This window comes from Corythoichthys intestinalis, chromosome 16 (assembly GCF_030265065.1).
Source record: "Corythoichthys intestinalis isolate RoL2023-P3 chromosome 16, ASM3026506v1, whole genome shotgun sequence".
In the NCBI taxonomy this organism is placed as follows: Eukaryota; Metazoa; Chordata; class Actinopteri; order Syngnathiformes; family Syngnathidae; genus Corythoichthys; species Corythoichthys intestinalis.
Window position 1 is genome coordinate 1,024,386 of NC_080410.1, and position 24,951 is coordinate 1,049,336.

General features: G+C 39.8%; 1 protein-coding gene across 8 annotated transcripts in view; it reads right to left on the reverse strand.

Annotated features, from left to right (window-relative positions):
* The window catches only part of nbr1b (NBR1 autophagy cargo receptor b), a 127,587-nt gene that overhangs the window by 80,444 nt on the left and 22,192 nt on the right, over window positions 1-24,951 (reverse strand). For all 8 annotated transcript variants that reach the window (XM_057860738.1, XM_057860732.1, XM_057860731.1 and 5 more), the window contains exons 3-9: window positions 20,696-20,714; window positions 17,755-17,777; window positions 15,731-15,919; window positions 12,241-12,318; window positions 11,928-12,160; window positions 5,736-5,861; window positions 5,411-5,617 (exon numbers count right to left, since the gene is read on the reverse strand). In XM_057860738.1, the coding sequence (XP_057716721.1) occupies window positions 5,411-5,617; window positions 5,736-5,861; window positions 11,928-12,160; window positions 12,241-12,318; window positions 15,731-15,919; window positions 17,755-17,777; window positions 20,696-20,714 (875 nt within the window). The remainder of the gene's footprint in view (window positions 1-5,410; window positions 5,618-5,735; window positions 5,862-11,927; window positions 12,161-12,240; window positions 12,319-15,730; window positions 15,920-17,754; window positions 17,778-20,695; window positions 20,715-24,951) is intronic.

Below are 24,951 nucleotides of genomic sequence, written 5' to 3' on the forward strand. Positions count from 1 at the left end.
GCATCGTACAACAGAGTAGTCACGTGGTGCGCTATAGGATCCACTGCAGGGAAAATAAACATTTAATCATGAAGGCTACTTATGTATTTCTAGCCAACTTAGTCATTTCTATAGTAGGCTAATATAGCTAGCATCGATAATTATAAGGCTTGTACAAGGCTTTTACTTTTTTGCTGCTCCAGACATACTGTATCAGTTGTTTTTTTTTTTTTTTTTTTTTTTGGGGGGGGGTCAAATATGGCTCTTTCAACAGTTTGGGTTGCCAACCCTGAGTCACTACGAGATGTAAGTCGTACTATTGCTATGAGAAAAAAAGTCGCATTATTACATAGGGTAACGTAGCTGTAATCAGCTACGCATTTTACATACATGTACCATAGCTGAGAGCTATAACATTAGCCTAGCTAATGAAATATTTCAAATATATCTTTGTTATGGTTCTTCTTGGGGGAAAAAATAATGGGAAAAAAAAAAAAAATTCGCCGTGGCACGACATGGTGGGGCTGTCCGACTCCGATGCAGCCCACCACCACAGTTTCAAAAAATCCTATGGGAAACACTGTTCACTACAACAGCCTACAAGGAAAGTCTCCTGCTTTAAGATGTTTACTAACGCACGTAGTTTTCAATGCATGTGTTGCCAACGGCGTCGAGTCTGTCATTTGGCATCTAGTTCTATATACATATGATATCTATTAGACAAGCATGATGTTTATGCTGCATTCCAGAGAAGTGGGAAGTCAGATTTATCCAACTCGGATGGTACCATCAAAGCGAGCGTTCCAAGCAAATGTAAACAACAATGATGGCTGATCGCGACGAGGGTTTTTTTTATTTTGGCCATCCAAAGACATTTTGACCTCCAGCGAACCTGCCTTCCTATAAGCGGTCAAATAGTAGAGGAAAAACGACAGCTGCGTTATAGCCCACACTTTAAACTGCCTTTCTTTAGTTACATCCTTTGCTGATCGACAATATAAAATCATAGCACAACAAAGATGATGTCGGACTTTTCCGGCCTCCGACTAGGAAAATATCATTGGAACGGCACTCAAACTGGGAGGTCCAAGTCGCGAAGTCGGAGAAAAAATAACTACCCCGACTTCCAAGTTGTTTCAATCTGACGTCACTGGACAAAATGGCGCTCAAGAAAACGTATTGAATGATAACACAATAATGAAGTAAATCAAGTTTATTTGAGACGCCATGTATTTTTTTCTTATACAAGTGAATTATCTTTGTTGTGCTATGTTTTTATATTGACGATCAGCAAAGGATGTAACTAAAAAAAGGCAGTTTACAGTGTGGGCTGCACATTTTTTTGCCCATATCGGCGTCCGATCCGATCCAAATATCGGATCGGGACATCTCTTAATTTATTCAGGCATCTATTCTATGTTATTCTTGTTTAAAAATAATTCACATTATAAAGGCGGCACTGTGGGACAGTAACATGTGTTTGGAAGTTTTTTTCCCCACAGAACAGGGCTCACAGTCTCCTTTGACCTCCGTTCGCCAGTCTCTGTAAGTTAAGGGGACAATAAAAACGCTTTTTTATTTCCGCTTTATTTATAATTTATTTGTTTTGCTATGTGTAGTTGCTATTTGTAATTGTACCTGCAGTATTTATTGTAGCTTTTTTTGGGGCTTTAGAACAAATTAATCGACTTATAATGTATTACCCCACCAACCGGTCCCAGTCACCGCACATCCTCGGTGTATGATCTGTTTTAAAAAATCCATACATTTATATCCCTAAATCTTTGTTTTCAACACTCTTGCATCCACCAACAATGCGATAGTTCGACATTTTTTGGTGGACAGTTCACATAGTGATGCCTATACTAAATGTCGGACTTTCTACATTCGTCTTCCCCTTAGTTGACGTCAACGCCAAAAATTACAGAGAGTACCCAATCACGCCAATTGAATTTTCCTTTGTCATTGACTGAGACTGATGAAAAAAATGCCTGTAAAGAAACTATGCCTGCGCTATTATTTCAAATCAGATTTGGATTATGGAAGATTTCATTGTATATTTTTCATATCTGGGCGTTTTGCTGTAAAATTTCACTTTTAAAGAATATATAAAACAAATCCCCAAAGAGTAAAAATGAAGCAATTCACACAGCCCAACTACAACAAAAACAAAAGTTTCCCTTAAAAATACTTATCACTTAATTCATGATCATAAGCAGGGGTGCACATAATTTTTTTGCCCAGGTTCTCAGAGGAGGACCTGGAGATGTGACTTGGTCCTCATTGAGCTTGAGAGCCGACCCGCCTGATGCGATAAAACAGGCATGAAAATGGGTCAGGGGTTAAAAAGGTGAGAAGGGTGTGGAGGAAATATGTTCCGGCGTTCTGCCAAAATGTCCTCCGTCGGCGAAGCATGAGGCGAATTTGACAATTTTAATTTTTCACATAAGGCTTAATATTCAAATTAGCAGGGGTTTAATTAGTTGAAGGAGTTGAATGTTGATTTCAACCACCATTGACTCGCGCTCTCACTCCGAAGCCCTGAAACTATCAAATAACTGGCAAACTGCACAGAATTTGTTCAAATCAACTCCAGCGACTAATTGAACCCAGGCTAACTCAAAGATTAAGCCTAATGTAAAAAATTCTGAACTTCCCCTTTAAAGTATAAACCATTGAATATGACCATTAAAATGTTGTCTATAAAAATTTTAGAGCAATAAAACAACAAAAATGAATGAAATGAATAAGAATCCTTCAAAGTATTTCATAATGGGTCCAAATTATTTTTCGAACAGATCCTGTGACTATAGCACCTGAGAGACAGCCGTTTGCTTTGCTTAGCCAAAACTACAGCTGAGGAGGCAAGATGGATATTTAGAATTTCTTTAAACCTAAGCTTTCAAAACCCTCAACAACAACAGAGGATTGAGCACGAGCAGTATCAAAAAGTCCTGGCTGTCTTGTTACCTGTTGGTGGTGCTTGAATTGGATGCTTTAGCAGTCAACAGTCTTTTAGAGCCAGCGCAAGGAGATATTTTTGTCATCTTTACTGGACAAAAATGTGAAGTAATGGCTGTGTTTCCAGTGTGCAAATGCAGCCGTTTGTAGTATATCTCCTGCCTATTTAATTGCATCCTGGCGAGATAGCAAGGCTATGTTGTTCTGACCGCAAATTCCCAGCGCTCACGGCTCACGCATCATGGTAAAACACGTCACCTGTTTTTTTTCCATCCCCGATTAGAAAATGTGACACGTGATGTCACTCCCATGACTACAGTATTCCTCATTATACATACATTATGGGGCAATAACAAAATAGTAACGCACAGGCATCAAGGAAAGTAACTTTAATCAGATTCAGGATTTAGAAACATGAACGCGTTAGATTGCTCTTTACTGAAAGAAAGTAATCAGATTACTGTTACGCATTACTCACATAACGCGTTACTGACAACACTGCTTTTATATTACCATTAAATACACAAGCTTGACGCTAACTTAACGGGAGCTATTTTTTTCACCAGAGATTTGGCTAGCTCTGGCAGTGTTCAATGCAAGCTGGAACGAACGGCAGTAAATTGTCATAACGCAAAATATGAAAACGATTGAAACCATTACTCACCAAATTCAATATGCTGGCAAATGCATTCCTCTAAAAAAAAAAATTGGGAGTGAGACCTCTCCTCTTCCAGCGAACGTGAATTTGTGCTTAGAACAAGATCATCTGTCGCAATTAACGCTCTTTTCTCCCCCCTGCATTCAAACTTGTTTCTCTCTCAGCGGCTGTGATTAACCTCAATGAAGTTGCTCTCCTTGCTAAGCCTTGCCTATCATTCTGCTTTGTAAGTTTTTAGTAACTTTATGTATTGAATTTGAAAGGAAAATGTGTGGGGGGTTTTTTTGGCGAACTTTTTCATGAAGCTAAACTGTTGAAGCTACTCACACTTGGAAAAATACGATTGTACAACGTTTTAAATGTATTCATTTGGTATATTTCAGTTGCCACGATGTGAGAGATCAATAAATTGCAGAAAAGTACGCCTTGCGTTTGGAGTGCTTGTTTTTCGGTTTGCTGGAATAGCGTCAATGGCACACGCAGCATCAAACAGGGGAAAGGGTAAGCTCTGCCGCGCCAAGCCACTTCTGGCTGCATTTTTGACACATGAAAAATAACGATTACGTACTACTGTATGACGGAAAATTTTAGTGGTTTTGTAACCGCGACGTTTTAATAGCATGGTAAACCGTGAAGGTAACCGGCACATGCCTACATCCAACCCCCCCCCCCCCCCCCCCCCCTAAAAAATTTCTCCTCGGATCTACACGATTCACGTAGGTCATCCTTATTTACTTCAAAACGGCGAATTTCGCCGAAAGGTGAGAGATTTTCATGCCTGGATAAAATTATGACAAGCTTTACTTCGAGCCAATTACCTTTAATTAATTACATAAACAATTAACGCTTGATTAACATCAACTGGCACATCAAAATTGCCATTAATTTGAAGTGAAATGTAAAGAAATAAAAAGCACCAATTCAAAATAAAGGACATTATGCGGCTCCCACATTCACTACAAGCCTTTTTAAAAGTAGGATGTCCTCCTCATACGAGCTCATTCAACGTGCATGTTTAGCTTTGGGAAATGCGAGCAAAAACATGTTTGTTAGCGCATGGCGCTGTTCTACAATAACTTTATTCCGCCACTTGTTTATAGGGCGAGTGGGGTCCTATCTGACATCGATAGTTTGCTTAATTGCCACATGCTCTGTTTTTTTCGTGCTTTTCAAAGTTTGGATGGCTAAACTTCTTTGACCCTACATAAAATGCGCTGCTCTTATTAGCGACATTGGGATTCTCACGGCAAATGTTGCACCACATTTCCGTGCGAGCATCATTTGCTTCTAGCCATGGTACCTCCTGCAGCCACTTTTCAGCAAAAGTCCTTTTTTTTCGGTAGCTCCGGTGATGTCTCTGTCTTTTGTCTGTCTTTTGACGGGGATGGGGGATCACAGAAATAATTACTCAGTGGGGCCGAGAGAAAGTGATTTTCTCGTGTCCGCCGCAAATACAGTTGTCAGTCATTGGTACGCAAAAGCGTATTGAAGCCGTTGAGGGCCAGCGCGTTTGTCTATGTCCGGTACACACTTATGTGCACCCCTGATCATAAGGGTTGTTGTTACCATTTTTGTCAATGCTACATATTGTTGTATTGGTCAACGATGACAATCGTTGACGAAAACCAGACGGAGACTCACACATTATGAAATGACCAAAATATGACTAAGCCTAATAAGTATTCTGTAAAAAAGAGGAAGACTAAGACGAAAATTAAAAAGGGCTGCCTATAACATCCCTGTTTTGATCATAAGCAAAACGTTTTCCGTAGAATACAGTGAGTTAGTTGGTAAATTGCTTCAGTAACTTACTCAGGACTGTTGTGCTGGGTGGCTCGAGGCTGAAGGAGCACAGGCGAAGAACTTCCATCTCTCTGGGAAGAGCTCCACTGTATGCCACGCCTCTCCATCCTTAACTGTTTACGGATCTCTTTTACTTCGGCTTTCAACAGTCGCTTTTCTGCTTTAAGTCGCTGCTTCTCTGCCTTTCGGAAGCTACGGTCACCTCGTCTATAGAACCTGAAACCAAAAAAATTGGGTCAAGTAACTCACTAAACCTGAAGATGCACTCCAAAAATAGAAACGAGATCAGAAGTATATTTGTCTTCATTGTAATACTGGTGTCATGTTTTTATACCTGCTGTGGTCTGGGGCGGGCGATCCATGTTCTGGTATAGAGAGTGGAGTTCGAGCCCTCACCAAATTGTGACTCGGATCATGAGAAAAACTGCAGGGCTCGCATAGAGTACAAGATGTACACACACTGTAAAAAAAAAATTAAAAAACAATAATAATGTATTCAAAATCTAACTGACCATCGCCCTGGCTCCACCAATTGTAGTGAGTGGCACTTTCAAATTCCAGCAGTACGTTTGAAGCTCAAAAACTTGTCACCTGGAGCTAGTATTTATCACCAATCAATATGATATTACTGTATATATCAGTAGGGGCACATTACAGCTGTTGGACAGTGAGCAGTACAAGTCGGCAAGCTGTCACTTGGCTTTCACAATCACTGTGAGTTGTATATCAACTTATATTTTTTGGTCCATGTCGGTCTATCAAAAGATATCGCAATGTGAAACCGTTTTGGTCCTTTTGGTAGTGCTCGTGGTTCACGGCTAGTGCTTAGGTCAGCACTGGTTAATTCTATTTCCACCGAGCAAGCCTTGGCTGCAAAACCCAAAAACGGGTGTTTTATAGGCACCAACTCCTTGCTGGGCCAAGCAAGCCCTCGTGTGAGCGAGCGGCAGTCGAGCAAGTGCTCAAAAGTGGCTCCCGACTCAAACAGCACTAGCTCCCGCCATTCAGGAGATATTTTTGAAGATTTTCCACTTGTTGTGTGTTCTTTTTATCAGTTCTGTTAAGAAAAATACTTGGCTTGCTTGTTTTAAACACAATTTTTTTATCTTGTCAAGAGAGAATATGCAATGTGGCTTCAGCATTTACAGGTCTGTGCTGGGTGATCATCACACACTAAATGTAACTTACCGTTACCATAGCATTTGCGTTAGCATTACCTTTAGCGTAGTGAGCACCCTTTTAAAACTGTTGTTATATTGTTTTGGTTTTGTTGGTGTCAGTTACAGTAGTAGTACTCCATGCTTCTAGTTGCAAATAAAACAATTGGAAAACCCTTACGAAGTTGGCGTTGTTCTTGTGCCTAGTGCTCGTCTATCAATGTTCATTTAAAAGTGTTCGGTTTTCTTTATTATTTTTTTTTAATTATTTGTTTTTTAAGTACAGTGGGGAGAACAAGTATTTGATACATTACACTGTAAAATATTTGAATTTTTAAAGATGAAAACATTCTGGCAGTGTCTCAAATGCTTCCCCTAACTACACGTCACTGATCATGAGATTCATGGTGTTTTGTGTCCAAAATTTGCCTGGGCAAAAGTAGCAGATTCGCTGGTAGCCATGGTTGTTGTTCTTGTTTTTTAAGATGGCGCGCGCTCATGGGAGGAAGCGGAAATGCAGAGAAAACTACGGCGACTTTGATAAACCAAAATGGTGCCGTTTTGAAAATCGAACGTACCGATTTGAACGTTTTCAACATCGCTTTAACCGGAAAAGTCTGTTTCGGTTCAAAATCCATTAATCGATCAGCATTACCTTCAATATATTTTGCATTTACATTGACAACGCCCGTCGTTTTATACAAAATTAACGGTTAGTAAACGTTGTCATGAACGTTTCCCACAGGTACGAGAGCTAACTCCACCGTGTTTAGCGTGTCTAGGGTTGTAAACAAATACTATGACGTGAGCTTGTTAACGAGGCAGATAATGTGGCTAATTCGCATGCCAAGACGACTAACTAGTTTCCTCTCTAACATTAGCCTACTTTTGTTTACCGCCATTTTAAACATCTGTTCAAAATAACATGTTCATAATTTTCAGCCTGTGTTTTTTTTCTTCTCTCTAGCGACTGTTTGTGTTGAGAGTACGTGTGTATTATGTAAACATAATACAAGTCATACACATGCCATTTTTATGTAAAATAATTGAATAATTTTTGTTCTTATCATAATAGTGTTGAGCTGTGGCTGTGGGTTTAGGCTAGGGTTCGCCAACTGTCCGTTGAAAAACAGAAGCGTCCCGTATTCAAAAAGAAAAGTACACGTCCCGTATTAAGCTTACAAGGGACACACGTCCCGTATTTTCATGAAAATCGAAAACAATATTTAATTTGTAGAATGAACGGACAATGGTATGGTGCTTTTTAAGAATAAATTGGAGAACTCCTTCCACCAACTCTCCTGCTTTGACGAATGAACTGACAGAATAATGACAATCCTGCTCATCTCATTGGTCGAGGAGATACTGTCGCTTGCCATGAGGAAAACGGACAGCAACGTGTTGAAGACGAGAGGTTTGAGTGAAGCATGAGAAAAAAAAGCATGTTTTCAAAATGATGATCATTTCTTTTCTTGTTCTTCTCCGTGTACTTTTTTTTCCACTGTGTGTGATATACAGTACAGTGATCCATCGCTACTTCATGCCCTCAGTCCATTGCGGATTTTTTTTTTTTTTTCAACAGCAAAAAAAATACAGATGAGCTCTCCCGAGCCGATGACGCTGTCTCATGCTCGCTCCCTGTCCCTGCTCTTTGTTTGTCAGAGAGTGGAGTAGCTTATTAAAGTAAACGATAATTGACAGATTGTTAAGCTTTGATCTTGCCAGTGACTCGACTTTCAAAGCGCCTCATGCGTCAATCATCGTTTCACTTGTTAAAAAGTTGCTGTGGCAACTCATTGTGTGAAAGTGAGCAGCTGGAGCGGATTGGACACATAATGAAGCATATAATAAAGACAAGCTTTTTTTTTTTTTTTTAATCGATTAAGCGTCTACTTTTTTCTTGTTTAAAATAATTCTGTGGGACACTAACATGTATAAAACTTATCATAAATATTACATATGAAGTGCCTAAAAAACATTTACTAAACTATACTACATTATACATTTTTAAACTATACTTTGGGGTAAAAGGTAAAAAAAAAAAAAAAAAAAACATCTCTTATATGTACCTCTTTCCAATGATAGAGCTGAATAAATACATTGAACAATAAATACATTGGTGGGATCCCTGTATTTTGTGTTCTGTCCATTTTGTTTACATTTCCACATTATAGTTGGGGTGACCTTTTGTGAAACGTTTTGGGGGTTAATTTTGGGGGCTCTGAACGCACTTAACTTGTTTGAAAAAAAAAAAAAAGTTTTAAAAGTATTAATTTTTCAGGGAGTTGGCAACCCTAGTTTAGGCTCCCCTAGAGGATTGCATTTAATTTAATTTTACTTTGAATAGTTCGGTTATATATTTATTATTATTTTTAAATATTTTATTTTACCTTAACAATATACTTATGTTCCAATTTGCTAATATGTTGTTAAGAAAAATAAAAGTCCTGACTTATGGAAAAACATTTTTTTTTAATCCCAGATATCACAAAATAACACATTTTAGAGCTGTAAGTGCAATTACGTGATTTTGTCAATTACGTGATTCTGAACAGTGATATTTTTGCTTATGGTTATCACATCGTCAGAAACTCATACCAGCAATGTTGCCAACTTGGTGACTCTTGCTAAATCTGGCGACTTTATTTTGTCAAAAGCGACTAACGACAAATCTAGCGATTTTTCTGGTGTTTTTTATGCTCACTTTTTGCTTCTCCCATGACGTTAGTTCTCTGTTCTACAGCGTCCATTACAATAGCGTACCGTACTAATGCTATTTTTAGAACGCAAGGCTGCGTGACGTCACCATCGTAAACCGGAAGGGGTTCAAAATAAAAGCGCACTCGCATACAACCCATGCTAATACTGCTTGTTTTCCTTCAAAAAACGAGCACGCCGAGTTAATACTGCTACTATGGAACTTGTAGAAACGACTCTAGACATTACAACACATGAAGGATGTTTTCTTCATACATTTCCCGAAGCCAAAAAATGTGAAAAATGGATCAACGTGTGCGGACGACGAAAAGACCAGTTTCACGCCAGCAAGGTGAGGCCATTCACCTTCATATGCAACAAACATTTTGTTGGGGGCCATGGTCCTACAGATGATGCTGATCCATTGCCTGCCAAAGCCTACTACGAGAGGTAAGCCATTTCGATATTTTGACTTATTTTTATAGCATGCCGTTTTGCCGTGCTGCTTCTGTCTTACAATGAATGACCTGGAAAAAATATTAAATGGTATCTGACTGCCACTGTTGTTACATTTTCTGTTGTAAAGAAACAACTTTAGTAAGTGCACATAAATTAATAGAATTGGGATTTGTTATTAATGAAAAAATTTAAATAGTTCATTGGCTGTCACTGAGTAGCATTAACAATTGCTACACAACAATAGTAATATAAATTACCCTCAAGAACTGTCAGAGACGTACGACAACCATAGGATATGCTGTAATATATAAGAAAGACGGCATATGATGATAAAGGATAGTTGGATCGTTGAAACAGGATAATGTCATTGTCAGTGGCATAAGGCAAGAAAAAGGTGTCGATAAAAAAAGTACCTCTGGATCAGGTCAGCTCTTTTTCCCCGTCTTTTTCAGCCTTCGACCCTCAAGCTATCTTTTTAACTGAACATTTGTATGTTCTGCCATATCGTTACCAGTGAATTTGGCACCAGGGCCATCTTTTTCAGACAGAATTGGTAGGTTTAGCCCTGTACACATCGGGCGGCAGTGGTGCAGTTGGTAGCTCGAGTTGTCCTGGGACCAAAGGGTCAGCGGTTCGATTCCAGGCTATGACTGCCCATTGTGTACCCTTGGGCAAGGCACTGAACCCAATGGGTTGACAGAGCCTTGCATGGTAGCAGCACCATTGTTGTGTGTAGGTGAATGGCTAAATGTGCATTTGGCCTGTTAACCATGTAGATAAATGCTCTAAAAAACCATGAGGAATAAGTTTGACCACCCCTAGCAACAGTTGCTAACGTTATGAATATTAATCAGCAAAGGTGATGTGTTACATGCGGTACGCTATTACATGCAATTTTGCAAATTAGGTGATGACGTAATCTTTTAGGATAAGCAATACCTACTTTTCTTATAAAGGAGTTGGCAACACTGCATACCGCCACATGGCTACCTGACTCACGTCGCTACTTACTGATTATTTCATGACACATTGATGTTTAACTCATTCATTCCCAGCCATTTTCACAGAGCAAGGCCTTTCGCTCCCGGCCGTTTTTCTGGATTTTGACTGATTTTGCAAGGCCCATAGAAAATTCTTTTCTATTGTTATATAAACATGGAACCCACCAAAAGAAAGATTAGACTCTCTTCTTTTAGCAGAAAAAAAAAGTTCATATCTTTTTCCATTTTTTAGAAACCCGCATTAGAAAATAGCTCAGTTTGAGCAATTTTCCAATTTCTGATGAAAAAACTGAGTAAATGAGCTTTTTGTAAACGCATACATTTCAAACATAACTTTGACTTTAACACAGCTATTTTTTGCATTAGTTACATCCCAAACATCTGAATAATGTTTTCCTTTTACAAAATATCATAATGAACAAGACAAATAGGGCTTTTGATAACAAAGTAACAGTTTGTTTACACATGACTACTGAGAGATGACGCCTGTTGTCGCCGAGATGACGCCATTGTCGCCGCGTAAACTCTTCCCTCATTGTTGTCTGTCTCACAAAAAATATGGATTATTTTTTAATCTCTGCTGGGTCTGTTTGGACAGCCCTCTGCGCGATGGTCTCAGTCGTTTTGCTCCGTCGTCCAGCGCCTGACATTCCAGGCGTCCTGTCAGTTGTTTTGTTCGGTCGTCCCCCGCCTGGCATACTGCCGCCAGCGCTCCGACCGTGCTGCCCGGCCTTTCATTGCTGTTGAATCGGGTTGCGGGTCTTTACAAAATGCGCTACTGCCCTCCAGTGGCCAGTTTTATTGCTTTAAAATGGGTTTGGAGCCTTGTTTTTTTTTCTCAGATAGACCGCAAGCTATAGATCCTTCTTGTAAAAAAAAAAAAAAAAAAAACCCCGCAAAAGACGTATAAATACGTTTTGGGACAATGAAGCATTTAAAAATAGAATGTATTTATACGTTTCTGGGAGCAAATGAGTTAATGGCGACACCGTGACACAGCTCCATCTTTAGCTCCTTGTCGATGGAAAACCTAACCGGTTATTGGGAATGGACCCAACAAAGCATGGCACAACTACTAGCAATGAATGGGCACCCTCATTTTTTCGGTGGAAAAAGGGCCTTTGTGATGCAAAAAGTGTTGTCGACCCCTGCCTTATGGAAATAGCCATAAGGCTATGAATGTTAGTCTGCACCCATCAACACTTGTAGTACCTGCATTGGTAGCCTCCACCTGTTGTCTGTCCCCTGCAGGAAGAGCAGGGAAGAGTGGAAGAAGACGGCGCTCCTGGCAGGGTAAAGGAAGAAACCTCGGGTACCACTGCTGCCCCAGCTATTGCATCTCCTCTACCTCCCCCTATTCCACTCAAGGGCTTGTGAATGCAACACTGTCCAGAGAACTCCCTGCAAATTTTCTCCACTGCCTCGCGGACCACCTGGTCTTTGAACTGTTTGAACAGAAACAGAAAAAAGGCCTCAATAACCGTGGCTGATAGCCAAGTTTAACATAAATAACATAAACACCTACTTTCTCCATGTATGAGGTGAACCAAGCTGGAGGAGTCTTGTCTTCTTCTTTGGTCCCTTTCACTTCTTTCATGATCACCTGATTCCGGAAGAATGTGGAATAATGAATGGAGTTTCACTTGCCAGAAGCCCTTCTTATAGTTGCCTTGAGCCATTTTAGACATTTATTCGTTCATTCATTTTCTATAACACTTATCATCAGTAGTGTCACGAGGTCTTGGAGCCTATCCTACCTAAATAAGGGTAGGAGGCGGGGTAGACCCTTAAGTGGTTGCCAGCCAGTCACAGGGCACAATGAGACAAACGACCACTCACGTTCACACCCATACTTAGGGACAATTTAGGAGTGTTCAATCAGCCTTCCGTGCATGTTTTTGGGTTGTGGAAGGAAATTGGAGGACCCGGAGAAAACCCATAGGCACAGGGAGAACGTGCAAACTCCACACAGGAAGGCCGGAACACTGGATTGAACCCTTGATCTCAAAACTGAGGCGGTCATGCTAACCACTCTCCACGTGCCACCCCACGTTTTTGAGTTTCATAATGGAACTGTACCACATTACTTTTGTATGCGACAAGACAAAATCTAAGCTGTCTGTACTAAATAAATTGTAAAAAAAAATATTATTTGATTATTTCTTAGCACACCTACATTGCATTAGGAATGTAGCGATACAGATTTTTTTTTTTTACTTCCAATCTGATCTGAAGATATGTTTTGCTGATACCGAGCAGATATTTACATATATACAGTATTTAGACCAGTAATGATAATGCAAAAAAAAAAAAAAAAAGATTAAACCGAGCTCTGCCAGTAGCGGAGTATTGGATTGGGACATCCCTCCATAGCATTGTTGTTTTCGTCAACGATGATGATAATGAAAACATTTTGTTGAAAAATGTGTTTATGATGATAACACGATGAAAATGCGCCATAGTTTCCGTTGTATGTTCACCATGTTATTGTACGTGTAGATAGTCAGCCTGCATTGTAGCAGAGTTTGGGTCGTGTCACTCATGTCATATGTGCTGCAGCCTCCCTCACTAGTGTTTAGGATGTCCTTGAAGCTAGGGTGCGCTCCAGGCTTGCTTGTTTTGAAACTCACTATACAAGTATAAAACCATATATATATATATGGTACCATGTCTTTTCCTGTCTAGGTGAAGAGAAACACTTCACATATTTCACAAAGACTCTTTCACTGCTTTCAAACAATTTCTTTTTAGGTCATTTAAATCCAGTTTTATGAGGGTGACAGCCTTCACCAATCGGCCAGTCCCCTGCGGCGATCAAGTTTCAGCTCGTCGTTCGCCTGCTGCGGCCCCGGTAGGAGTGCTCGTCACCGGGGACGCAGCTGGAGAATGAACATCGGACAAAATGGCCGACGTCGGAGCGCGTGGCTGCCGAGCCCAAGCCGCAGATAGTGCTCTATTGGTGGACAAACGAAGAGGACCGAGGGGGGTGGAAGTCTGAACACAATCGAGAACAAGAGACGAGAGTGGGGGGCTCCCGGGGTCAAAGCCGAGGCACTTTATCGGCCGGCAACCATTGTCTGCGACAAGCCGCCAGTCCTCGTCCGAGTGGCCTTCTCAGTGGACAGGGAACATTGTCACCCAAAAAATGCAAGCCACCTCCTTATTCAAACGTGTGCCATGAACCCAGAATTTGACATAATATAACACACATAGCTCACCCGCTTCCTTGTCGGTCCAATGGTCCCACAGTTGTCGGACTTGTTTTGCCCATTCACCGCGGTAAACAAGAACTTTTTGAAACCCATAAAGGCTAGCATGCCTCTCCCTTGTGCAGCAACAAAAGCTTGCAGCACATTGGGCTGGCGTGATGCAAAAAATAAATGAATTATTCCGCAAAATCAGCTTCATCCGCAGTCGTTCTGCATACTGACGTATTGGCTGTATACCGAAGATGATTAGTCCGCTGACATCACATTCGCATTCTTCCTCAATTCAGGAAGCCACTCATTTTCATGGCACGGGATTAAAAAAATTAAATAAATATATCGATTGCTTCCACACACATCCAAATGGTCAATTTCATTCAGGAGCAAATAATACCGCGCAAAATATGAAATAAACATGCTTTTTCCTGTCATAGCACTTGAAGGGTCTGTGCTGAGTGATCATCAAACACTTAATATAACTCGTAGCGTTAGCATAGCATCAACTTTTAACATAGTTTCCTCTTAAACTGTGTTGTTGTCGTTTTGTTGGTGTCGGCTACGGTTTACAGTTTGCAAATCAAACCATTGGAAAACCCTCACCAAGTTGGCGCGGTCCTTTTACACGCTACAATGTGCTCGTCTATCAATGTTCATTCCAAATTATTGGAAACGCGTATACCTTTTTTATTTGTGGACTCAAACACTATTATTTGTCAAGTAAAGCCAGACAAAAACCAACACATTTTGAAATGACTAAAATATGACTTAAGACTAATATGTATTTTGTCCGATAGACTAAGACGAAACTTGAAAGGGCTGCCAAAATAACGCTGCTATATAGTTATAAAAACATCAGTGGCGGATGAAGTAATCACTTTTTTTTAAAAGTACAGATACAGGGGCAAAAAATTACTGGTACAAGTATCCAAGAAAAAAAATACTTAAGTACAAAAGTACTTACTTTAAAATGTACTTTACAAGTAAAAAGAAAAAGTATTTTCTCCCTATGCAGAAATTTGATACATATATTTTAAATATAAATATATTACATAACCGTGCAGAATGGAACAAATTAATAAAATTGACTGCACTTTTAACCGAAGCTTAACAAGCTAAAAAAAAAAAAAAATTCCAATACTTATCTTAATGTCGGATTACAAGCAAATATCAGGTGCATACCCCCATCTACAGTACAAAAGTGTGCAGCACTCATTTGAAGGCGTGATGCTCTCACTGTAGTTTTTTATTGGTTCATATGTTGGTCACCTGCCTAATCTTGCTTGTTCTCGTGTTGCTCCCTCTGGTGCTCAATATAGTTGTATGGGGCTTATCGATTGCGTTGAAGGCATGAAAACGAAACTATCGATTCACAATGAGAGAAAAACAAAACAAACAAAAGTAACATTTAACACAGGTGTCAATTTGAAAAGTAGTGGAGTAAAAAGTACAGATATGTGTTGTAAAATTTAGTGAAGTAAAAAGTACCACTTCATATCTTTACTCAAGTAAAGGACAGATACACAAAAATATACAGAAACAAAGTACTTTTCATTAAATTCCACCGCTGAAAAACATTTGTGAAAAGAATTGTGATTTAGGTCATCATGATTTGTGACTGAAAGTATGGAATGTGTGGAATATGAACAGTGATAAAAATTTAAACTTTATCATTAGGATTCGTATAGCACTCATCCATGCTTGTAACATTTTCCCAAGTTAAAACTTAATACGGGGCCCTGTAAAAACAGAGGATATGCGAAGGTGTATGAAATAAATGAAAACATCAAATGCATTGTACCTAGTACCTACCATGCCTTGTTCTGGAACCAGTGCCTGAACCTTTCGACTGACAGCCTGGGCAAGAGCAGGACAGTGCTGAGGGGGTCTGAAACCCCGCTTTGGCTCTGCACCTCCTCCCTTACCAGTGGAGATCCTCGCTGGTTGGCCACGGGTCTCATACACATTCATGTGCAGTCGATTGCCTTGCCTTGCTGCACTCTGTGAATAAAAATAAAGGATGAAGTTTAATCTGAATTCAAAAATATTTTCAACATAAAAACAAAAAGCCTCATGCAGTTTTATAGTAAAGTGCTATTTGACAGTCCAGGGATCCAGACAAACATTTTTAGTGGCCCCTGACTTCAAATTTTAGGCGCGCGAGCAGAAGATTCAGAGGCACTCACTGTAATTCGAAATGAAAAGTTTTCCTAAAATTCTAACTTTAACCGATAAATACTTTCATAATAAATGCATAAAACTACAAAACGTATGAATCTATATCTTAATGTCTATTAGTTTTGACATCAACCAGGATACTACTTAGACGTTAGGTTTACATGGGAATTTTTTTCTACTTCTGTCGCCGTCACCTGGCACTACAACCAATCAGCAATGGATTTACTGATCGACAAATCACCTGCGAGGACACTGGCTCATCCGGAAATTGACATGCAAGCGTCACACTTTGTCAACATAGAGGAGCGTATAATTTTAGCAGTGTTCTACCAGCACATATTTTATGACGCATTTTGGCATGATTTGCAGGACATAAATAAAAGAGCAGCAGTATGGAAAGCTGTTGGCACTCATAAAAGAAATTTTAAAATGCCCTCCAAATTCATAGATAGGGTTAGGGTTAAGCAAAGCAAGGTGCGCTTAAAGCACACCAAGACCCAGGATTTTTGAGTGGAGTTCGGCTGTTTGGTACGAACTAGAGTCCGACACCCGTTAACAGTTACAATACGAAGCGAACTATCTGAGTAAAAAAGAACTCTCGTCCATTTAAAACAAACCGAATTAAATGAATAAATAAACAAAACGGACCAAATAGTGCTAGTGTGAAAAGCATGACGAAACACAATAGGAAATATCACTTCAGCCCCTTTCAGACTTATATCCCGCTAAATTTCCGTGTTAGGTGACGTGGGATTTACCCGTGTCATGGCTTTCAGACATTTGGAGATGTACCTGGTATTACCCAGGTTTGGAAACTTTCAGACTTGTCCTGTGTTGGCGACTGGGTGCTTTTTGAGCGGGGTGGGCAGAATTTTGTACGTCATTTCTGGTCGGCATCGGCAACTAAATAAACCACATATTTCCAAAGATTGGACGATGGACTGTCTCTTCTCCGGCTCTAAAATACAGTAGCAATTTAATTTCCATATGTTTCCAGTTTAATTTTATTAACTTTCCTTTTTGCTATGTTGATAATTGTGATGTTTGTTTACCGCTTTTCGTCTTGCAGCCAAGAAAGAGGATATGACGATTGGCCCGCCATGAGATTTATGTAATCAGCCTTCGTTCTGTGGCCAGGGAATTAAATGGCTGCTTTCACACATGCTGCACATAATGCTATACTCGAAATGCCAGAAGCCTGTCTACCAGTAGCTGTTTCACTTTTATCCCACTCCATCACGTTGACTTGTAGTGTTAGCGTACCGGGCTTCTGGTTTTTTTTTTGTTTTTTTTTTCCTGATAGCCACGTGACTTCACAAGAAACTACACTGGCTGTTTTCTAAAAGGGGAACGAGCATAACCGAACAACATATAGTCAAAGCAGGTTGAAAAGACTATTTTTTCGTTCGCTGAAAAGACTGAATTTACCGACATGGTCAAATTACGTCGGTCATCGTGAACCATCTCGGTAACGGTAAATTTTCAGTAAACCGCCCAACTCTAGTTTTATATAAAAACCTGTAGGATAGCAACAAAATGGGGTTTGTCTCTTTTACATGCCCTTGTTGCAACTTCAAACGAACACAGAAGTCAGTCCCTAAGTCTCATTGTATTGAACAGTGACCTGCTTTTTTATTCATGAAGGCAATAAAACATACCTTGAGTGCCTCTTCGTACTCTCCTGCAATGGTAGAAAGAAGGTTAGTTTGAATATGACCCCAGCGACAGATTTTTGTGAATGTTAAGTTTTAAAAAACAACAACAACAATTGACCTTTCTCAAAAGCAAACCCGACAAACTTTTCGGATGCCCCACTGTCTAATGATTTCATTTGCTGGGTTTGAGATCGTCAACTGCCATTAAACATGAAAAAGATCAACATTCTGCGGCAGTCCAAAGTGGTGAAGCGATGCGCCTATAGAATATCTAAATTGGATGCGTGGTACCCCATCATCAGTATTAATGTGGTTCTTTCCCTTTCCAAAACCAATAAAAAAACCCTATTGGATTCCAATGGATTAAACAATTTGGACTCACGGAGTCACTCCCAGCTAAATGTCTCCAAAATAAACAAGCATACAGGTGTTTTCTCTTGAGTTAAGATTAAGCTAACACCAGAGGATAACTAGCGAGCTGTCTTGCCTAAAATGTTTTGGTAGAGGCAGAAACATTCCAAAACAAAACTTGATATCAAATTTGGAGTTACTGTTATCGAATAATATATCTTATTACAATGTCATCGCTATAACGTCTGCTGTTTCCTTAGCTTAAGTGTAGTTTCATGTCTTTGTTTGCAGTCCGTTCTCTGAGTGCGCCAACACTCAATCGATGCTTTCTGTTTTGAACATAACTTATGTAAACATAGCTTCTTAATTAGCACCTTGAACTTGAATTTGGTTTATATTTTTCATGTAACATTTTGTGAACGGACACCTTCGTAACCCAGCCCTATGCTTTGCTGTAAGTGTTGAAGTTGTTTGCTGTATGCCTCTACAGTAGGGCTGCAGCTATCGATTATTTTAGTAGTCGATTAATCGATGAACTAATTAGTTCGAATAATCGAGTAATCGGATAAGGAACCTAAAAAATTAAAATGCCTGAGCTGAACCTCAAACGGTATAAAAAATGAATACCGGTAAATGAGGATCTATTGAGCCTACCCACGTACCACGTGCTCGCTGTATGGTTCCGCCCACTTGTCCGTCAAAACATAGTGTTAACCTGTTACGGCTACGTACATTTCTCCTATTTACGGCGTGTTTTTCTGCTCCTTAACATTAATAATCAAAATGGTGAAGGCGTGTGTGGCTGTTGGTTGCACTAACAGAGAAGATGGAAGGAGAGACTTGAAGTTTTACCGTATTCCGAGGGATCCAAAGAGGAGAGCGAAATGGACGGCTGCAATTCGACGTGAAAACTGGACACCAAAAAATCACCACAGACTATGTAGTAGTCATTTTATATTCGGTAAGATGCATTTAATATATATTTAGAGGGTTTTGGCCTGACAACCACAATTAAGATCATTGCTAGGCTAATCGCCGACAACATACGACGTAGTACGACATAGTTTCAAATTCAAGATGTTTGTGACTTCCCTTTCTTCCACCATCGTTATTTTTTGAATAATATTTAGCTGGTACCAAGTGAAAGAAACTGGCCTCGTCTACGGGGCTGACAAATAACCACAATTAAGATCATTGCGAGGCTAATCGCCGACAACATACGACGTAGTACGACATAGTTTCAAATTCAAGATGTTTGTGACTTCCCTTTCTTCCACCATCGTTATTTTTTGAATAATATTTAGCTGGTACCAAGTGAAAGAAACTGGCCTCGTCTACGGGGCTGACAAATAACCACAATTAAGATCATTGCTAGGCTAATCGCCGACAACATACACGTATGTATGTAGTGAGAGTGCTATCGCTAAACCATATAAACATTAAAAGCCTTAACTCCATTGACAAACGACATGAAATACATTAGACTTGACAGTGGATGTTAGCAATAACAAAAGATTTTGAATTGAAAATTTCGTAACTCACCTTTCCAAGCACAAGATAGATTCCTGCCGAATTTTCGTGGACGAGGACCTGTTTCACCCAACCAGCAACGAAGTATTTATAAGTCTCCAAGCTCTTGAAGTTTTTCATATTTTCGTGAGAATAGGCTGATTTAGTGTGGACAAGATTATTGTAAATATCTGCGTAGCAGATGTCAGGCAGACAGGGCGAAGACAGTGGGTCGACTGTATAGAACGAAGCTTTTCCTCATAACGCCTTTTATGCAACAGATCCAGTGAGTTTGCGGCATCAGAAAGCACCGGGTCTTCCATGAAATGCATTTTAAATTCCGCCATCAATTGAAAACAATGCTAATACAGAGTCAAAATGACGGACAAGTGGGCGGAACCATACAGCGAGCACGTGGTACGTGGGTAGGCTCTATAAACAACAAAAGAACAATTGGCTAATTTAGATAGCAAAGCTCCGGTAGCCTAAATGCTGGGAAATGCTAACTTTTTTTTTTTTTTTACAATGCCCTCAACAAATGGTTCACACACATATTCCCACAAAAAAACAGCTAAATATACCTATAAACTAAATTACGAATGCATTAAAAAAAACTTTAGCTGAAACAAAAACTTAGCTTATGTTGGTCTTAACAGGGAGCAGCTGGATTAAGCCATGTGAAATGAGGCAGACTAGAGGGCAGTGTATCCACCCAAATCAATAAAGCTAAATGCAAAAACTTTCAAAACAAAACATTAAAACGCCACTATAATTAAACGAATACTCAAAGCAGCAAAATTTAATTCGAATCTTTTTTTCTAATCGAATACTCGAGTTAATCGATTAATCGTTGCAGCACTACTCGACAGCTTGTTACAATTTTTTATATTGTCAATATAACCCTCCGATGCATTTAGTAAACCTTTTTGCCTCAATCTGGAGGATGTTGCACTGGTTTTTCACCGAAATAAATATTTAAAACACTCCGGTATACGTCTGTCGAAAAGATTGTCGGCTTAGCAACTGTAACTGAGAGGGAGTGGAGCTTTTGCGAAAGGTAAATTGCTCTGCCATGATTTCTTACCTTGGCTGTTGATGGAAACCTGTCAAACAGGAAATTTTTTTGTTAATGACCTGGTTATGTCCCAATCAACGTGGTAAAATAATTTTAGGCAACTGTTCTCAGCTATATAGGGCATTTTACCTGGTAAAAAAAAAAGAACTGTGACCAAGCATAGCAAAATGAGTCAGAAGACGCACAGATTCCTAGATAAACAGCAATGTTTCATGAGCTCAAAGTTTTATAAACGGACATTTCCTCATTCAATTTTTAAATCTTTTATCGATCTTAAATTCAGTTATCATGAATTAAATATTGCACATACTTTCAAAATGTCATTTGTAAAAGGTACTCTGGCAAGACATCTCAAAATGAGTGTCAAAAGGAGATGGCCATTGCAGATAGAAAATAATCTCAGTGATAAGCCATGAGACATTGAGCAGATGAAACGGGGTGGAAATGCAAAATGATTATAGTTTGGCAGATACATCAAAACTTTTCTTTTATTCCAGGCAATAGTCGGTGGTTTATTTACCTGACATGTTTCGAATTTAAAAGTGTAGGCAAACTGAACTCAATACAACTAGTTTGGCTGATAGTTCAGTCTCTCCCGAGTCCTCAGTGGGAGGGCTCAAAGAGTTACTTGCTTTGTTCTTGTTGTTCTTCTTGGTGGGGACACTAACCAAAATTCCTACTACTAATCCAATATTCAAGGACATATCAAATGGTAGGTACAGTCTCGTGGTATATAAGCATCTATCCACGGGCCCAATTTCTTTTTTTCCTTTTTTTTTGTCCCAGAGCTGATTAAATTAAACCCCTTAAGGTCGGGGCCTATTTTGTCCGATTTTGAATGCCTTTGATGTTGCCTTTATATGTAAATTAAAAAAAAAAATGTTCACAATGGCCTGGTTGGGTCCTTTTTAGTGATGTTCCGATGGCGGCCGATTTTTCAGAGAAGCGGAATCAAATTAAAAGGATCGGGTTTTTGATTAAAAACTATATGTTTTTGTGCTTCATGCTTGTACAGCCTCTCACTCTCCCTCCTCCTGTTTTTCTAGGTCAGCAGTTCAGCTGCAGTTTGCCACTTAAAGGTAAAGATGACTGACAGGTTTGTACCGTACTTTTCAGACTATACTGTAAGTCACAATTTTTTTCATAGTTTGGCAGAGGGTCTTATACTCTGGAGCGACTTATGTGTGATTATTTACAGTTCTCTCTCGCTAACCTTTTTTAAAATAAACATATATTTATACTAAAACGATGTATGGATATAAAATAAAACAAATAATTTGGATAAAACAGACAAGGCTCTGTGCACGCCTGCACACGTGAAGGCAGTGGCCCCACTCTCTTGTCATTGTTCCCCGCCCTCCGCAAGCATCCTGGTATTTGATTTTCGATTTGGAGCAGCTATACGAGTGAAAAACAAACTAAAGACAGGGGAATTGAAACGCAAACAACTGAGGTAGGAGTGAGAAATGGAAAGGATTCAAATTGATTGTTGAAGTTGCTCTACGGAAACCTGTGTCGGCTTCGCTGAATGTAAACGAATGTGGCACTTTGGTCTCATACGGGAAATATATTTAACTAACTTTTCCAGCATTATTTCATTGTGGAAATGCATTTATAATAGTGTTGTATCGGTCGCGAACGATTCGTTCTTTTTGAACGAATTGTTTTGGTGAACGAGACCGAACTAATCATCATTTGCACTGATTCGTTCTATGAAGGTGGTGCTTGTTCGCTGCGTGGGAGGGCGTTGAGCAAGCGGCAGCGTCTTCTGACATCGCACACGACCAATCAGACGCCAGCCTCATCGCGGGCAGGGGAGGGAGCGGAAACAGAATCAGGGCGTTTGTCACTCACATCCACGTGTGGCCAATAAGCAGCCAGCGTGCAGGCAGGGGTGCAAGACTGAGTTTTGTCACTTCCCGTTCAGTGACTCGGTCCTCTGGTTCCTGACCTAGCTTGCTGCTAACTTGATTTTCCAGTAATGACTATGCGGTGAACGAATCAGAAAATGAAAGGAAATGACTTTGTCACATATTTGTTAACGTGGAGCCTATCAAATGCTGCTCAAACAGACAAAAACACCACACAAATCTAGCGAGCATTGTTTAGAGTAGTACTTTTACCAACAAACTCGTGACTGCCTATGACGACATACTATCAAATTTACAGTAATTTAAAACACGGGTAGCTACGAGGCAAGCAAAAGCTGAGCTGCGGTCGCGTGACGGCAGTGAACCGGGCAGAGAACTGTCACTATATGGAGGCTTCATGGCAGCGATATTTACCTCATATGTGCACAGAAAAAAATATTTAGTATGATCACCATAATACTGATTTGCAATGAAACTGTATATACATGTCAATTTTTTCCCGAGTGTTTTATTTATTTTTTTTCGTGTCAGCGTGTCGGGTGTTGGTTGGTTTGACAAATTATGTCAATCCGTCCATCATGTGCTACTCAAGCGCCCAAAACAACGCACGCAGACACGGGAGATGTCGCAATATGTCTACATTTTTCTTAACAGACTAATGAGAGTAGAAAGGCGACATCGTAAAGAGCTAACAATTATTTCTCGTCAGCATTTGACGATCTGAGATGCGGGGACGACAGGGGAGCTGACCGGATTTTATTTATTAATACCAGTGCAAAAAAACAATATGATCACCATAATACTGATTTGCAATGAAACTGTATATACATGTAATTTTTTTCCGAGTGTTTTTTTTTTTTTTTTCGTGTCAGGTGTTGGTTGGTTTGACAAATTATGTCAATCCGTCCATCATGTGCTACTCAAGCGCCCAAAAACAAAGCACGCGGACACGGGAGATGTCGCAATATGTCTACATTTTTCTTAACAGACTAATGAGAGTAGAAAGGCGACATCGTAAAGAGCAAACAATTATTTCTCGTCAGCATTTGACGATCTGAGATGCGGGGACGACAGGGGAGCTGACCGGATTATTTTATTTATTAATACCAGTGCAAAAATTCAACACGATCATCTTAATACTAAAAAACAAAAATACAACAGAGCGAGATGTAAATATGATGTGTTGGTCGTTCCATATTCAGAAATTAAATTTTCGATGTATTTTTATTTTCGTGACAGCAAACATGCTGTATATGTATGTGTGATCAAGAACCTGCTAAAGAAAGTCCGTGCGCCCCCGCCCCCTACTCCCCTCACAAAAGGAAAATGTTTAACTGTGTCCTAAATCGAAATGCAAGCACGAGCCATGATGTTGAGCCCATAGAACTAGGACAGACGACGCGGAAGTTCTCCCTCACTTTTGCAGCAGCAGGAGGGAGACGAGGCTGTCTGTGAAAGCAGAATGATACCACCTGTCACTCATTTCTGAAACTACGACGAGTAGTGCCTGTGTGCAAGAGAGGGAGGGACCAAGCAATGTCACTTCCCGTTCAGTTATACTGCGAAGCGGTCTTTGGTGATTCGTTCGGCAACGTCACTTCCCGTTCAGTAACCGAACGATTCGTTTGGGCGGGGAGGGAGATGAGGGGGGCGAACGATTCGTTGAACGATTTGTTTGAACGAATCTTTTTACTGAACGAACCGGAATGGATTCGTTTACTCAAGTGAACGACAAATCTCGTCACTAATTTATAATGATCATAAAAAGATGTAGACTATTCAAACATTGAGAAAACTTGCGTTTTTTTTTTTCTGCCAACTTGAGGAGATTAAAATAAATTTCAAATCCACTATCCGCCTGACATGCAAATATAAAAGATATAAATGTTTATTGAATATCCATCTTACAGTCTGGTTTGACTGGGAGAATTCGTTACAAAAGACAGGCTTTAATTTGTTATCATTATGAATATATGCACCAGCTTTGTCACAAACGTGATCACACAAAACACAACCACACATCGTATCCCCGCAGTTCCTCCTTCTCCTGAGTCCTCACAAATAAAACATAAAACTTATTTTTTTGTTTCGGGCTCATGCCTACAAATAAAACATAAAATTTCCAATCAAATCAAGCAAATCAAGTTAATTGATCGGGCCGGTCGGGTCGGAGTGGATTTTTTAGGCCCGATCTAACTTCTGGCGTCATGTAATGTTAGCATACTGTACACCTATTCAGCCTGTTGTTCTCTATTGCATTTTAAATGGCCTTTCAAGATGACATGTCTGTTCTTGGTGCTGGATTCTATCAAATATATTTTTATATATTTAAATATGTTTTTTTCCTTTTCATTGTGCATTTTTGGCTGGTGCGACTTATACTCAGATGCAATG